This window comes from Myxine glutinosa, chromosome 12 (genome assembly GCF_964187855.1).
Source record: "Myxine glutinosa chromosome 12, kmMyxGlut1.1, whole genome shotgun sequence".
NCBI classification, from domain to species: domain Eukaryota; kingdom Metazoa; phylum Chordata; class Myxini; order Myxiniformes; family Myxinidae; genus Myxine; species Myxine glutinosa.
In genome coordinates, this window is record NC_136272.1 from 84187501 (window position 1) to 84206119 (window position 18619).

Sequence of the window (18619 nt, forward strand, 5' to 3'; positions counted from 1 at the left end):
CGTTCTTCGTGTAGCCAATGTCGTATTTTGATTATCATTATACTGGAATGATATCCATTCAAAAGTTTTATATAATGCCTTCGTCCAGGGTGTTTCAAAAGCCCAGGATAACAGATTTTTTCTTTTTTCTTTTTTGAGAATGTACCTTTAAGGTAGATTGGCCCTAACGTAGTCCTGATTTAAAACCACGTGACTTTTTTTATTTGGGGGACACCTGAAATCGGTGGTTTATACCATGACATCATGCTCTGTTGACGATCTAAGAAATGAAATTGGAAACAAATGTGCTAATTGATATCAGTGTTAAACATTCAAAGAAGCCTACATGCAAGAATTTATATGCGTTTGCAAGCAGGGGCTCGCACTTTGAGCAATTGTTCTCATAAAATAAATATCCCTATGATTCCAGACTTTTGAAACTCTCTGAACAACAACAATCATGTTTTTAGCTCACCTGGAACGAAGTTCAGGGGAGCTTATGCAATGGCGTGTCGTCTGTCCGTCAGTCCGTCTGTAAGCACTTGCAACTTCTTCTCCGAAACTTCTCAGCTTAGTGGTTCGGGTGCTGGCTTGGCATCCTAGGATCCTAGGTTCGAATCCCAGTCGATTGCTGAATTAATGCCAGGGGAGGTTGACTCAGCCTGTCATCCTTCTGAGGTCGTCAAATTGAGTACCAGTTCACTGGTAATTCCCTGTGTGTCGCAAGAGGCGACTAACAGGGTTGGCGGCAGGAAGGGCATCCGGCTGTAAAACTGCTTCAAAAAGGGGACCACGGTGCCCAAAAAAAGGCCAACCCCTGCTCTGCGGGGAAAAATGGCCTCTAAAGGTGGTTCTTCTTATTCATTCTTTATCTCTTCCTTTACTGCACCTCCAACTTGAACCGACATTCCTGCAAGTTTATTTAATTTGCTTCTTACTTTAAAATCTTTTAATAACATTTTTAAATGCTTCATTTGCCGTAATTCTGCTTCATTGGCTGAAACACCCGTTCTTCTTTCTTTCTCTTATTCTTCACAATATTCCTTCCCCAAACATATTAAACTTACGAAAGCTCAGTCCATTGACCGTGCCCACACCCACCCAATTCCTGCACCACTACTTTTATCCATGCCTTCACCAACCCCTCATTTCACTCATGCAATGACTCTCATATATCCAAATTGGGAATCATGAGAAGTTAATTTGGCAGAGGTTTCTGCTGATAAACCAGACATAATCTGTTTAACAGAATCCTTCCTCCCACAGGACGTCCCTGCCTATTTCATCAAAGGTCAACTCCACGCATGGCTGACTGACGTCCTCTGCTTTTGCAGCCAACGTGTGGCACTCAACGGAATCCTGTCATTTCCTCCCTGTAAAAGCTGGATACCCCCAAGGCAGTGTTCTTGTGCTGATCCTATTCCTAATCTTCATCAACAATCTCTGACTCTGGAAAATCCCCTTTATCGAATTGCTGATGACTGGACACCTTCTGCCATGACATCATTCTGCTTAAACATAGGCAGGCAGCAGCCTTTTCCCTCTCTTCAGACTCTCTTCAGATAAAATCACAAGCTTGTCAAACACATGGGATGTCTTTCATTCACTACAAACAGCAGGATTATACCATTGTGGAGGGGTGATTCTCACTGTGGAATAACTCCAAGGTTTTACATATACTGTATTAAATGTATATATTATTGAAAGTTGTGCATTGGCTTTGTGATTGTTCATTAATTTCATAGTACTGGAAAACCGATTATTCATTTGGTATTGTTGACTGTGCTCGACTGCTCGGGCTACCTGTCCCGACCTGACTTGTTGTTTTGTAGTTGGTGGTGGTGTATGCAAATTATTTGACTTCTCCAGCCACCATTGGGTTACTCTGGTTATTTTTGTTGACTTGTTTAAAACTCAATATAATTTGCTTAAATCCTTTCATTCATTCCTCAGTGGGTTTGTTTGTCCTCATGTTTTGGTTCAAAGTGCTGATACTTTCTAACTGTCCTGCAGGTGCAGAGTGATGGTGCAGCAATGAGAACATCTGCTGAACCTTGGCCGACCCTTTCCCTGCCATCCGCAATGCCGACCTCTATTCCCAGTGAGACTGCAACCACTGTAACCGAACCACACATGTGCAAAAATCCAGAGCAAGGGGCGGCAGGTTTGTGTTTTTGTGCATGTGTGTATGGTTATGAGAACTCGCGCCGCAGCCATTGGCCAGGTGCTTGAGTATTGTGGTCTCCTCGTTTGAGGGTTTATCTCTTTGAAAGCAGAAAAAATAACTTCATACTGAGTGCATCTAGAAATGTTTAATCTGTCAGGTCTCCACATTGTGAATGTCTCAGATGAATGAGTTCACCTTTGAGCTCACATGGAAACGTATATAATGAAATTTAGTACAGGATTTTATTTTTTCACACTTTGGCCACACGACAATATAGGTTAGCTCCCTCTGTGGTGGTATTGCACAAAGAGAAAACAGCATGTGGCGGCACCTCCTAGTTTGAAAATTCTAGTTTGAAATTCCTGTCTATAGACCATGCTCACTTTATTTTTCACTAAGTAATTTCGCAGTAAAAATGAAAAATTTCCTGGTCTCCTTCAATCAATAGACATTTCATGCCAACTAGCCTAGGTTTCTAAAACAGTTGGGTAGATTTTCGTTTCAGATATTATTGATGAAAAATAATGATTCTTAAAATACCTTTACAGGGAAAATGACATGACAATTTAGCCTCCAACTTGCAAGTTCCTCCTCCACTTCCACTTCCTTGGTTCCTCCACTTGCAAGTGGTGCGGGCGTTATGGCCTCTTAAAAATTGTGATGCCCTGTCGTCTTTTCACCTTTGAATAAATAACTTGTAATCACATGATTTTATTTTCTTTGTTGTATTAATGTGCATGGGAGGCTCATATATTGCTTATGGATAAAGATATTAAGCTGAATCATTGAATTCCAGTTAAATTTGACCCAAGCTTTCAGGGTGTGCCCTATGAAACAGTGTGCCATGTTATAGACCTCTCAAAACAGACATTTTGTTTTACTTTATTGGATTTCAAGTATTTGCAGGGTTTCCCATTGACAGAAATTCAATGTAGATTTGTAAGGTTTCAGAATTTAGATATAGATATGTTCCAAGGGTTGTCAGAATGGCCTAGATGTATGCACACTTGCCTCTAAACTGTCTAGCCTGGGTTTGAATCCCACCCCAGCTATAAACTATCATCCTGGTGTTTCACAGGCAGGGTGATTCGTCAAAGTGTGTGCCGGTCCTTGGATTGACGTTAAACTGGGAGTCTTGTCTGCTGGCATTAGTTTCTGGACGTTAAAAATCCACTGCGTACTTTGCGAAGAGTAAGCGAGCTATCACCGGCATCATGACCAAATTGCAAATTCCTGCCCTAACTTTAGTCAAACGTCAAGCCTGGCTAGCCAGTTGGTGAAATACTTGGGCCAAATTTCCCCAGACCAACCACACAATAATGTGGAAATAATTATAGCCGTTGAAGAAGTAGTAGTATAGGTATGTCCCGAAGAACAAGCATAAATCCGATATAAATATGGTTGGGATAAAGATAATTCACAAGAAAAATTGCTAAAAATGCACCTTCATTGCAATGGTAATGGATCATGTGGATAACTACCCAGTACTCAGTATATTGAAACTCACCCTTAAGAAACATTATATCTATTTTCTAAATTAAAAATCACCAGCTGGTATGGTTCACCAGAGGACCTGGGTTCGATTCCTGGGCTGGGCGTGTAATTTTCCCACATACGCCAATTAATTATTTGTAATCCTGTTCATTTATATAATTGTGTTACTATGCCCCCAGTGGTGTTTGTAATAGCGGATATGGATGTGTCTTCCCATTGGAGGAAGAGATTTCAGATTTAATAACTCTCAAACTTTTGGACAGAATCACTGAACAACAAAACGAAATGACTCAAAATAGCCTGATTGTCATTATTATTATTATTATTATTATTATTATTATTATTATTATTATTATTATTTTCAGACAGCCTTTACTCAAAATTGGTTTAAGTTCAGGACTTGGTTTAAACATGAATCTACTGCATTTTATTGTAGGAAGCTTCATGACTAATCAATTTTCAAAACTTGAAAGGATTCCACAAAATGTAAGCAAAACTGTATCACGATGCATAGTAATAGGATTAGGAAGGGGAATGGGTGGGTGTGACCATGCCTGTCAATCAACCTTGTGGGGGCGGGGCCATGGCGACTGCAGTTAATGGCATAATCTATATATATAAAACGGTGTGTGTGTGTGTGTGTGTGTGTGTGTGTGTGTGTGTGTGTGTGTGTGTGTGTGTGTGTGTGTGTGTGTGTGTGTGTGTGTGTGTGTGTGTGTGTGTGTGTGTGTGTGTGTGTGTGTGTGTGTAATGTTACCGATAGACTCCTAAACGGAGAGGCTTACGTGCTTGATATTTGGCATAGACATGGCCATTGAGCCTGGGACGAACATGGCCGAACTCAAAATATTTGACGATCCATATTTTTTATTCATATTTACCTCAGCGCATTTCAGCGCACGGAATCAACGGAATCAGAGCAGGTGGGCGCTGATTCGCTCAGAGCGATCACGCTATGACGCTATGAACGCTATGACGCTATGAAAAAAAAAAATCGCTATGACGCTATGAAAAAAAAAATCGCGATGACGCTATGAACGCTATGACGCTATGACGCTATGAAAAAAAAAATCGCTGTGACGCTATGAAAAAAAAAATCGCTCACTTTACCAAGGAGCTCGCTCTCCCCCCGTTCCCCTCCCCTCCCCTTCCCCCTCCCCCGCCCGGCAATGCCGGGTACTTCTGCTAGTATTACATACAGTGCAACAGTAGTGACAACAGAAACCACTTTTAAAGACCGGTGGAATATTACATAGAGTCCGACAACCAGCTGCCAGACGTAAGATAATTTTCTATATGCAGGATATACCGTCGTGGCCAAAAATACTGGCACCCTTGCACTTTTTTCAAATAATGCACCATTTCTTGCAGAAAATTGTTGAAATTAAAAAATATTTTGGTATCCACATATAACATACTAGCAGAAGTACCCGGCATTGCCGGGCGGGGGAGGGGAGGGGAGGGGAACGGGTGGGAGGGTAGGGGAGGGGAACGGGGGGAGGGGAGAAGAGTGGGAGGGAGAGGGGGGGATGGGGAGGGTGAGGGATGGGAGGGGGAGGGGGGGAGGGGAGGGGGAAGGAGGGGAGAGGGGGAGGGGGGAAAGGGGGGGAAGGCGGAGGGGGGACCCGGCAGAAGTACCCGGCATTGCTGGGCGGGGGAGGGGAGGGGAACGGGGGGGAGGGGAGAAGAGGGGAGAAGGGTGGGGGAGGGGGGAGGGGGAAAAGAGAGGGGGAGGGGAGAATGGGAGGGGGTAGGGTGGAGGGGGAAGGGTAGGGTGGAGGGGGAAGGGGGAGGGAAGGGGATGGCCAGTCAACAATGACGTTGCAGTTCTCATGGTCGGAGAGCAGCACAACAATCGGACATAGTCCTGCATATTCGCAACAGCACGAAGCGGATTTTGGAGACTCACCGATCCTGTGACGTCCTCCAGTACCGGCGTTGCCGGGCGGGGGAAGGGAGACCCGTACATTCCCAACCCGTACATTCGCCCTCTCGACTCAAGCTCATTCGGACAAAAGCCTCACACAAATTACACCGTGAAGGCCCAATGGTCATGTCTATGCCACAAATCACGGGCGCACTGAATTGAAAATATATAGAACGCTCATACTCCGTGAAAAGTGAAGTCGCCATCTTGGTCAGCACGACTCGACCAACTCGCTTCGGGGATCTCGTTTTGTGTGGCAATAAACTGCTCCAATCGGTTACGGAAGGGTTGTGGAAAGACGTTTCACAGCTGTTTCAAAGACATTTAATTCATATCGCACAAAATCGATACAAAACACGATCGCATAAAAGGTGAAAAAACGTGTGACGGGATGGAACATCACGTGATCGCTCTGAGCGAAACGGCTCGACCAACTCGCTTCGCGGAGCTCGTTTTGTGCGGCAATAAACTGCTCCAATCGGTTACGGAAGGGTTGTGGAAAGACGTTTCACAGCTGTTTCAAAGACATTTAATTCATATCGCACAAAATCGATACAAAACACGATCGCATAAAAGGTGAAAAAACGTGTGACGTGTGACGGGATGGAACATCACGTGATCGCTCTGAGCGAATCAGTCTGGCGGCGGGAATGGAACATCACGTGATCGCTCTGAGCGAATCAGCGAGCTGCTCTGGAACGGCTGAGATTAGCGGATACTTCGCTGAAATGCGCTGAGGTAAATATGAATAAAAAATATGGATCGTCAAATATTTTGAGTTCGGCCATGTTCGTCCCAGGCTCAATGGCCATGTCTATGTCAAATATCAAGCACGTAAGCCTCTCCGTTTAGGAGTCTATCGGTAACATTACACACACACACACACACACACACACACACACACACACACACACACACACAGTGTTTTATATATATAGATTGGTTAACTTGGCTAAAGTTATAACACATATAACTTGGCTAAAGATGGTCGAAGAATAAATGCGGGCAAGGGGGTTAACAAGGGGAGATGCAGAAAATAGGGCAAAATGGCGAGGATTGTCATGGGGACCGCAAGGCTAAACCCCACTCTTGCAGGGAAAATGGCCTTAAAATGCCTGTTGTTGTTGTATCCACATATAACGTATGTATTCTTTGGTTTGCAGTGGAACAAAACAAAAAAAAATCTGAAAAAACTACTAAATCTTAGCTTATTCCACACATAAATCGTAAAATGGCCTGGACAATATTATTGGCACCTTTTAGAAGTTGTCAGAAATAATTAGATTTCAAGCATGTAATTCTCCTTCACTTTGGAATGGAACTCACCTGTGGTGAGTTGCACGTGCCTGCAATTTAAAAATCACTCATTCAACCAGTTTGAATGGAGAAAAGGAATCGTTCTGCTGTTTGTGTCACTGTGTGTACCACAATGAGCATGGAGAAAAGAAAACCAGAGAATTGTCTGAGGAGGTCAGACACAAGATTGTAGCCAAGCATGGACAATCAAGGGTACAAGTCCATCTGCAGAGACCTTGATGTTCCTGTGTCCACCGTATGCAATGTTATCAGAAAGTTTAAGGCCCATGGCACTGCAGCCAACCTCCCTGGACGTGGCTGCAAGAGAAAACTGCATCGAATATTGCAGTGAAGGATTGTTCAAATGGTGGAGAAAGCACCTCGATCGACTGCCAAACAGATTCAAGCTGACCTTCAGACACAAGGTACGACAGTTTCAACTCGCACCATCCATCGCCAACTCGCTGAAAGGGGTTATTTGGTCGGAGACCCAGGAGGGCCCCACTGCTGAGAGATATAAGAAAGCCTCACTGGAGTTTACCAAAACATACCTGAACAAGCCAAAATCCTTCTGAGAGAATGTGCTGTGGCCAGATGAGACCAAATTAGGGCTTTTTGGTAAAGCACTTCATCTCTATGTTTTCAGAAAACAAAAGGAAGCCTTCAAAAAAAAGAACACCTTCCCTACAGTCAAACATGGAGGAGGTCAGTGATGTTTTGGGGTTGCTATGCTGCCTCTGGCACTGGGTGCCTTATATGTGTGCATGGCATCATGAAATCAATGAGATTACCAAGGAATTTTGGAGCGCAATGTTCAACCCAGTGTCAGAAAGTTTGGTCTGCGTCGAAGGTCATGGGTCTTGCAGCAGGACAATGACCCAAGCACACTTCAAAAAGCACGCAGGAATGGTTCAAGACAAAACGCTGGACTGTTCTGAAGTAGCCAGCAATGAGTCCAGATATAAATCCCATTGAACACCTGTGGGGAGATCAGAAAACAGCAGTTGGGGGAAGGCACCTTCAAATCTGGGAGAACTGGAGCAGTTTGCACAAGAAGAGTGGGACAAGCTTCCAGCAGAGAGGTGTAGGAAGTTCATTCATGGCTATAAGAAGCGCTTGACTGCAGTTATTTTGTCCAAAGGTTGTGCTAACAAATTAATATTAAGTCTAGGGTGTCAATAATTTTGTCAATGCCATTTCTTTTTATTTTCTGATTTAAAAGGATATATTAAGTTCTGAATCAAAAACAAAGGTTCTGTAATATTAACGGTGAAATAATGAATTGTGGAGACCAAATACTTTTGTCAATTTCAACTTATTTTGAGAGAAAATTTTGAGTTATTTGAAAAAGGTGCAAGGGTGCCAATATTTATGGCCATGACTGTAAAACCAAAACACACAGTGAAGCCTCGATCGACCCATGTGAGTGTCTATTAATTGCGTACTGGTTGAATGTGAGGACTGTACTGTACTTCTTGCAACTTTTTAATTGCATAGTATTGGACCCTGTGTACGTCTATTAATTGCGTAATATTGCACGATGACTATGTCTAGACCTTTCAGTTAGACCTTTTGACACATTCCAGACCTTTCATTTGCAATCGATGACCTTTCATTTAGTAAATAATGTGTAAACTCCACCCACCCATAGGGTGGGTTAACTGCTATCTCCATACAGTAATAATATAAAACCTAAAAACATGGATGATGAAACTTTGGTGGACCCGTGTGAGTATGTCTCTTCATTATGTACTGTTTAAATATGATTTGGCTGTGAGTACGTCTATTATGTCTATTAATTACGTACTATTGAAACCTAACTTTATAACCCATTGAACCCTTATGGCCCCATTAGACCATTTTCCATTTTCAGACCCTTCAGACTATTTTCAGCCCCTTTGGCATAATTAGATCTTTAGGACTCTTTTCGCTCTTATTCAATTCAGTCTGTAGTTAAGCTACTGTGCTGTGTGTGCAGACCTTTCATTTGCAATCCATGACTTTTCAATTCGTAAATATGAAGTAAACTCCACCCACCATCCAGGTGGGTAAACTGCTCGTGTAATCGTACAAATACGATAATTATCGCATGTGTGCTGGCATATGCAAAGTGCAGGAACTTTCTTCCATCCATAACGTTTGCATGCGCACACACCCATGCAGTTTGTCATCAACTTGTTGTCATTGCAGTACGACAGATATTAAATAAAGTTGGTGATTTAAAATGTAAATACATTTAAAAAACGTACATAAACAAGTTCCTGATCTTTCTCATGATGGCATACATTTGTAACATTTTTGTCATTTCTATATTGGCTTTCTACGCTAAAATGGATGATTACCTCCACCACCGAAGGTGTACCGCTGTTGTGTTTTCACTACTGTCTGTCTGTCTTTGTTTTTGTTTGTTATGTCAAATATCGGTCTGTCTCGTTTCTATATTTGTCTGTGAGTGCGATAACTTGCGAACTCTTTCAGCTATCTTCGTCAAACTTTACCAGAGGATTCTGAAGGAAAAAGTGAGGCTGTTAGTATTGTTTGACTATGTATGTCAAAGGTCAAGGTGACAGTGACATCTGACCTTATTCCTCACAGTGGCCATGAAGAGCCCACGCTAAGCCCTGCCCTTTGATTGACTATTCCTGACTATTATTCCGGAGCCACTGGTGGGAAAGATATTGGCAAAATTACCATGTTTAAAGGTCAAGGTTCTCTCAATTTTCGTCATACGTGTCAGGTTACGACATGATGCCTTCTTGGTTATTTGTCTGTCTGTGAACAGTGTATCTTAAAAAGTTGTGGGTGGATTCCGCCGACATTTGGTGGGCAGGTCGGGTGTGTGACAAGGACGAAATGATGACATTTCTGTGACGATCCGGATTCGGATATGACAATTAAGTAATTCTTTACCATTGAGAAATAGGGTGAAAAAACAATGTATAGCATGATATCTAAAAAGGTTATAGATGGATTCGGGCCAAACTTGGTGGGCAGGTTAGGTGTGTGATAAGGACAAATTGATTCGATTTTGGTGAATATCCCAATCTGGATCCAGATATGTGAAAAAAAATTCTTTTATATGATTCTTCGCTATTAAGATGGGACAAAAACACACACATACACACATACATACATACATACATATATATATATATATACACACACACACACACACACACACACACACACACACACACACACACACACACACACACACACGAGTACAATCAACACTTATGCAGAATTTGGCGGAGATTGGGGCAGCCCTGTTTTTTTTTTTTTTGTTTGTTTTAAATAAATGCTTTTGAGATACCCATATATTTAAATAATATAATATAATATAATATAATATAATAGGTACACCATATCCCTGCGCATCGTAAGAGCGTGACCAAGGGTTGGCGTCAGGAAGGGCATCCGGCCATAAAACATTGCCTCAAACAAGGAACCGTGATTGTCATGGGGCCTGCAAGGCTAACCCCCGCTCTAGCGGGGAAAATGGCCTTAAAACGATCATTCATTCATTCATTCAATATAATATAATAGGATGTAATATCACACAAATACTTTGATGCATCAATTTTCTATTTTCTCTTTTAATATACAGTGTGGCAAAAGGATAGAGAGTAGCTTAACCATTATCCAAGTGATAGAGCATCTTCGGATAATAAAAGTGTAATTTTCTACAAAGACCAATAGAGCAATGGCAGCAGTGGGAGAGATTTTCCTTCAATGAATTAGGTCAGTAGACCGAAAAAAAATTTTAAAACACATTAATGGTGTAGATGAATTTCATCGAGTGCAGCACACATGTTATACTGTGTAAGAACTGGTGTACTAGAAGCTGTAGGTAAAGTCACGAGTAATTATCTGTGACGCCATCATTTTCAACTAACTTGACATTGCCAGAGAACAAGTTTGGTCAGTACGTATTTAAATAGTATAATCTTACTAAGACAGGCGTCTCAAAACCTCATGCAGTTTCGGTTTATCCATGCTACAAACTGGCATGACGAAACACATTACACTATAAACATGTCCATGCTGCTCGACAAACGGCACTTTTTCTTTGTAGTCACTGTGATCATGGACTGCTGACATATCTTTGCATTCCAGTGTTGTGAGCAAACACAAACTATGTTTGCCATAAATTCACCATTACGGTCAGATATATCTAATCAGAATTTAGAGACTGCAATCTTGCCTCCTTTTTATTTTACGAGAAACGTGTTGGGGAGAACTGAGGCATTGATGTACATTGTTAGCACTGATGATAAAACAGAAACTGCCATGCTTTGGACACCATACGTGTAAGTCTGGAGAAGTTAACGTGCTGGGTATAATTTAGAGAAGAAGAGGAAGAGGCAAACCTTGTATATGTCCAATGGATGGGGTTAAAGGCTGCAACCATGCTGTTTCTGTCGGAGCTTCGGAAAGCAGTGCAGGATAGGAATGTCTGAAGAAACTTTATCATGAATTTCACCAGAAGTCGGGCATGACTTGAAGGAACTGGATAACTGGTTATAATAATTTTTACTTCCGATAGGTTTGCGGACCAACGACTGCTAGCCAATGCACTGCCCATTTGTCTAATTGTCTTGTCTTGCGCCTAATTTTCTCCAAATTTCCATTAGGCGAGTATTAAACAATGCTAATCTGTCTGTTCTTCTATTTAGCTCTGAGTGCTGGTGAGTAATTAAGTCAGATATGAGCAAGGTAGAGTGTTTCCACAATGGATGCCTTTGGAAAATCTGCTGCATATTTTGGCCTAATGAGATATCCAATAAAGACTAACATAAGAAACCGGTTGCCACGGCATTGCCCTTGAAATGAAGTGTTACTGCCTCCAATGGCTTGGCCACGTGCTTGGAATGTCCCCTGACCGAATCCCCAATGTTGCTTTGGAATGGGCACCACCAGGAAGGAGGAAACCAGGCAGGCCAAAAACAACTTGGCATAGGACTATGGTAGCTGATATGGACGAGATAGGTCTATCATGGTGTGAGGCACAGAATACAGATACATTTGGTGAAAGCTGGTAGCAGCCTTATGTCCAATTGGGATGAAGAGGATAAGTAAGTAAATAAACAATGCTAATGACTCTTAGGAATATGGTTAAATGTCACAATTGGCCTGTATAAGTGTCATTGGGAATATCCCACGTCACACTTGAAACCATGGCCTGGAGAAATCACATACACTACATGACCAAAAGTATGTGGACACCCAAACATCGAACATCTCATTCCAAAATCATGGGCATTAATATGGAGTTGGTCCCCACTTTGCTGCTATAACAGCCTCCACTCTTCTGGGAAGGCCTAGATGTTGGAACATTGCCATAGGGATTTGCTTTCATTCAGCCACAAGAGCATGTGTGAGGTCGGGCACTGATGTTGGGCGATTAGGCCTGGCTCGCAGTCGGCGTTCCAATTCATCCCAAATGTGTTTGATGGGGTTGAGGTCAGGGCTCTGTGCAGAACAATCAAGTTCTTCCACACAGATCTCGACAAACCATTTCTGTATGAACATCGCTTTGTGCACGGGTGCACTGTCATGCTGAAACAGGAAAGTGCCTTCCCCCAAACTGTTGCCACAAAGTTAGAAGCACACAATCGTCTAGAATGTCATTGTATGCTGCAGCGTTAGGATTTCCCTTCACTGGAACTCAGGGGCCTAGCCCGAACCATCAAAAACAGCCCCACACCATTATTCCTCCTCCACCAAACGTTACAGTTGGCACAATGCATTCGGATAAGTAGCGTTCTCCTGGCATCCGCCAAACCCAGATTAGTCAGTCGGACTGCCAGATGGTGAAGTGTGATTCATCACTCCAGAGAACGCATTTCCACTGCTCCAGAGTCCAATGGCGGCGAGCTTTACACCACTCCAGCCGATGCTTGGCATTGCGCATGGTGACCTTAGGCTTGTGTTACGTGCTCCTCCCCGACCCCCTGGTCATGGTGTACCTCCGAGCCCCGAGAGGAGTCACGGCAGAAAAATGTGTTATTCTGTATGTCAAAGATCAAGGGAGAAGCCACCCCAATTGTTACTCACAAACAAATATTGTATTAAGATCACACAAGAATAATGGTACAACAATAATAGTATTCAAAAGTACAATCAATATGTCCTATGATGGTACCATCAGTTTTGTAATATTTAACTCACTGTGCTCCAAGTGAGTGAAACACGAACATTCCCCAATGTCTCTTATTCCCGGCTTCGAGAGGAAATTGATTCGCTCCAGCGATCGCCAGAACGAGGTCCAATCGAGACCAGAATCCTGTGCGGATGGCAAATACAGTCACACAGCCGAAGCTGCACAAAGGCGCCTGGGAAATCCAAAGGCGCCCTACAGGCGACTGAGAGATCACACCCTCAAGTATGGACGAATTAACCTTCAAAAAGCCACGTCACACACACGCCTCAGATCGACGTCTGAATGCGGTGGAGATGGTTGAAAAGAGACGAAACCGCGAGCGAAGCACAAGTCCTGCGTGAGTCAAAATGGCCGACGACCCGGTCTTGTGGCGCACGGCACGGCGATTATTCTCTCCTGAATTGATCGCAAAACCGGACACACAGGTTGACCGGTCACAGCGATGACAACTCTGTCATAGGAATCCCTTTCCCGGAAACCCGAAAGTTCACTAGTGACTCTGGCTCGCCAACGTTCGCTTCAGAACCCGGAGCAACTCGGCTTTCTTGTCCGACTCATTCGCTCCGCCCTTTGCCTCCCTGTTCTTCCTCTTCGTTGTCCGGTTCTCGATCCGGTTTGCTGTTTCTTTTAACGTTAAGTTTTTTACCTTTTGAAAACAGTTCATGAACAATAAACCTTTTGAACACAATAATAGTACATGGAATCAGAAATATTTACAGTGGATGCAAACCACCACAACGGAAATGACGAATCCGTAACACTTGTGTGTGGCTGCTCGGCCATGGAAACTCATTTCATGAAGCTCCCGACGAACAGTTGTTGTGCTGACGTTGCTTCCAGAGGAAGTTTGGAACTCGGTAGTAAGTGTTGCAACCAAGGATAGATGGTTTTTACGCACTATGTGCTTCAGCACTCGGCGGTCCTGTTCTGTGAGCTTGTGTGGCCTAACACTTCGCAGCTGAGCTGCTGTTGCTCCTAGACGTTTCCACTTCACAATAACAGCACTTACAGTTGACCGGGACAGCTCTAGCAGGGCAGAAATTTGATGAACTGACTTGTTGGAAAGGTGGCATCCTATGACGGTGACACGTTGAAAGTCACTGAGCTCTTCAGTACGGCCCCATTCTACTGCCAATGTTTATCTATGGAGATTGCATGGCTGTGTCCTTGATTATATATAATTGCCAGCTATGGGTGTGGCTGAAACAGCCAAATCCACTAATTTGAAGAGGTATCTGCATACTTTTGGTCATGTGGTGTATGAGGCCCCAATATACAAGTTATAAACAATCCATATACAGTCCACATGTAATTTGATAATGGTGAGAAAAATCAGACAGGCAGTGGGATTCATCATTTATGCATAGACTCATATAAGCACCGTTATTAGCCAAATATCGTTTCAGCTTGGTTAGAGTCCTAGCAAGTCGATAGAGCTCTGATCAGTTTGTCTGTGGGGGACGAGATAAGCATAGAATGCCTTTCGCACTTATTCCAGTTTAGTAATTACCGTTTAAAAAGGTAACGCACGTTGGACAGAATTGACCAAACCTGTTATATGCTTCATTGTAAAATACTCGCATGACTCGGCGTGCTCTGCGCGCCTCACCACACGTCGTTTCAGAGCGGTAGACATCTTTTGACCATTTCGGTGCCTTTTGGGTTTCATGGTGTTTTGGGTCTTCAGGGCCATTTGGGTCTTCAGGGTCTTTTGGATCCTCTGGGCCTTTAATGGTATTTTGGGTCTTTGAGGTGTTTTGGGTCTTTGGTGTCTTCAGAGGCTCTTGGGTCTTAAGATTTTTTGGGGGTATTTTGGGTCTTCCGGGTCTTTTTGGTCTTCGGGGTCTTTTGGGTCCTCTGGGCCTTTAAGGGTATTTTGGGTCTTTGAGGTGTTTTGGGTCTTCAGGGTCTTTGGTGTCTTCAGAGGCTTTTGGGTCTTAAGGGTCTTCAGGGGCTTTTGGGTCTTAAGGTTCTTTTGGTTCTTCTTGGTCTTTAAGGGTCTTTTGGGTCTTCCGGGTATTTTTGGTCTTCGGGGTCTTTTTGGTCTTCGGGGTGTTTTGGTCTTCGGGGTGTTTTGGGTCTTCGGGGTGTTTTGGGTCTTCGGGGTGTTTTGGGTCTTCGGGGTGTTTTGGGTCTTCGGGGTGTTTGGGTCTTCGGGGTGTTTTGGGTCTTTTTGAGCCTCAGGGCCTTGAAGGGTATTTTAGGTCTTTGGGTGTCTTCAGGGTATTTTGGGTCTTGGTGGTCTGAAGGGTCTTGGGGGAATTAAAGGGTCATCAAAGGTCTGAGAGATCTCAGCAGTCTTAACACAATTAAGAGGGTGGTAATTTTATTTGAAGAAGAAGACGTTTTCGTCGCATATAAACATACATACATAGCGACATAACCATATACGTTTCCTCTATCTTACTATAAAATAGCCGTAGATGATTCTGTCTGTCTGTCTGTTGGGCGTCTGTCCGGGGTGTGGCTTACTCGGTTTGCAGAGTAGCTCCACCCATTCTGGGAGAGCCTTCGCTTCATATAAACAAATATCCACCATTTTATTAACTCACATAGCTCTGAGGCCTGTTTTGTAGGCCCGTGGTGTCTTGCTCTCTCTCCCAGTTTTATTTCAAATCAAATTCGATATATCATTTCATTTTTCACAGTCGCTAACATAGTTTTAGACTCGGTTGAAAAAAAACGGGAAGAAAATCCGATGAAAGTTGCTGTTTATAGAACGAAATGAATTCTCAAAGGCCTGTAACTTCAAGGCCATTGAGTCTCTCTCACGCCTTTATCTCCAATCTAACTCACCATATGATTTTATTTTTATCGATGGTTTTGGACTCGGTGTCAGCAATAATTGAGAACATTCCACACACGCGGGAAAATGCAGAGATATATTTTTTTAAATACACCATATCACCGCCCACCGCCACCAACCGCCACCAACCGCCCAATATGTATCATACACCGCCCAACATGTATCATACACCGCCCAACATGACAGACGGCAACATGTCGACATTATCGCTTTTTCTTTAAACCGAGTGAACCGAGCCGAACCGAATGAATTCACCGTTTACTTTTGATGACAGTCGTCACAAAACGACATATATTTCTTCGTTTTTATTTCATTCAACATTATTAGCCGGAAGTAAAATATGGTTCAGGAAATTACCGAGAGATATTTCTTCGTTTCTTTATTTATTAGTTATTTGCGCATACACTTTAAATAGGTTCATTTGAAATCTTTAATTTTCACAATGTAATATATTTGTCATTTGATGATGACGAGACACTTCCTCTTGACTCGTGACAATTCATGCATTGCGTGGAAACTTCCATTTCCAAAATGAATGACACAGTCGATGAAGAACGACTCGGTGTCAACGCGGGAAAATGCAGAGATATATTTTTTAAAATACACCATATCACCGCCCAACAGCCAACAAGTATCAAACACTGCCCAACATGACACAGACAGCAACATGTCGACATTATCGCTTTTTCTTTAAACCGAGTGAACCGAGCCGAACCGAATACACCGAGTGAATTCACCGAGCGAATTTCATCCAATTCCATCGAGTTTCATCCAATTCCATCGAGTTTCATGAAATTACCGAGAGATATTTCTTCGTTTTTATTTTATTCGTTACCAGCAGAAGTACCCAGCGTTGCCGGGCGGGGGAGGGGGGAAGGGCACGTACACTTTAAACATGTATATACATGTGGGATGTGGGATATATACATGTGGGACGTGTGTACGTGTGTGTGTGTGTGTGTGTGTGTGTGTGTGTGTGTGTGTGTGTGTGTGTGTGTGTGTGTGTGTGTGTGTGTGTGTGTGTGTGTGTGTGTGTGTGTGTGTGTGTGTGCGCGCGCGTGTGTGCACGTGCATATATGTGTGTGTGTGTGTGTGTGTATATATATATATGTGTGTGTATGTGTATGTAGGCTAACCCCCGCTCTAGCAGGGAAAATGGCCTTAAAATGCATGTTGTGTGTGTGTGTGTGTGTGTGTGTGTGTGTGTGTGTGTGTGTGTGTGTGTGTGTGTGTGTGTGTGTGTGTGTGTGTGTGTGTGTGTGTGTGTGTGTGTGTGTGTAGATGTGTGTGTAGATGTATATATGTGTATACATATTTGCACGTGTGTGTGTGTGTCGATGTACGTGTGTGTGTGTGTCGATGTACGTGTGTGTGTGTGTGTATATGTGTGTATATGTGTGTGTGTGTGTGTGTGTATATATGTAAACATGGGCCGGTGTGTGTGTAAAGTGTGAGGAGGTATTGGAGAGGAAAATGCAGAGATATATTTTTTTAAATCGCGCCATGATTATAAACGAAAATACACCGCCTAAAATAACAGTCGACATATATTTAAAATTCGTCACACACATCCATGCCCGTGGGATTCCCATGGGTGACCCCGCTAGTCTTACTATAATTCACCAAATGTCCGTCCGTCTGTCTGTCCATTCGAAGGTACTGTAAAAACTGCTGAACCGATCGCAACGACATTTTGGGTGGGTAATCCTGGGATCTCCAGGAGTAAAATAGGCTATTTAGTTTTCCCAATTTCAGCTTTGGTCTCCAGCATTCTCAGGTTTGGACTCCCGCATAACATTTGCGTTAGCATAACGTTCATTGTGACGATGTTTTCATTGTGACGATGTTGTTTTCCTGGGTGCCGCACAAACGGCTGCACTGATCGGACTCGGTGACCTCGGACAAAGACCTTTTATAAGGACACGGGTTTTTTTTTTGTTTGTTTGTTTTTTTTGTATACAGAATCGAGGCTCGTGAAGAGCTAACATTTATCACAAAAACAAACAAACAAACAGACAAACAAAATATATCTAAAAAGAGGGAGCGGTAGACAAGATGGGGAGAGAAGGAGAAGCACACAAACACAACATTTGAGAGCAGGGACATCGGGAGATGTGTGGGACGGTGAGGGCTTGGGGGGGAGGCGGGAGAGGTATAAAACACAAGGACTTCCAGGAAAGAAGTTGGAATTTCAAAAAAGTGGATTTGGGGTGAAATTAGTGGGGGTAGAAAAGATCAAGGTTTTGGATGGGGGAAGATAAGAGATGGTGGTGAACAGCCGTTTTAAAGACCTGGAGGGTGGAGTGGGATTGAAGAGAGTGAGGGAGTTTGTTCCAGAGGCGGGAGAAAAGAGGAATGAAGGAGTGAAGGTGAGCAGAGAGTCTTGATTTTGGCAGTTTAACCATAAGAGGGTTGCAGGTAGATCTTGCGTGACCTGTAGGAATATTTGGGGGACAGAGCCCAGAGAGAGCTGGGGAAGCAAGGCCGGAGAGGAGTCGGCAGAAGACGGAAAGACCACCAATCTGCTTGCGGTGAGTAAGTGAAAGGCCCTTGGAGATAGCTTCATCGTGGGAGATTCCAATGATTCTGAACGCTTTGGTTTCAACAGCGTGAAGACGAGCTAGGTGTAAGGCATCCCTGCTTGAGAGAATTCCAAACCCCTCGCTCCCCGCCATCACGGCCGTCTCTCCAACTTACAATCCCACGAGATATGCGGAAAGGACGACCCAAAACCAATATAAACATCATTCGTATATAAACATCATTAAAAGTAAATAATGACCTCGG

At 43.3% G+C, this 18619-nt stretch overlaps 1 protein-coding gene across 4 annotated transcripts in view; it reads left to right on the forward strand.

The window, feature by feature from the left end:
• Positions 1–18619, forward strand: part of LOC137437554 (uncharacterized) — a 113410-nt gene that overhangs the window by 14297 nt on the left and 80494 nt on the right. For all 4 annotated transcript variants that reach the window (XM_068131977.2, XM_068131978.2, XM_068131979.2 and 1 more), the window contains exon 2: positions 1993–2143. In XM_068131977.2, the coding sequence (XP_067988078.2) occupies positions 1993–2143 (151 nt within the window). The remainder of the gene's footprint in view (positions 1–1992; positions 2144–18619) is intronic.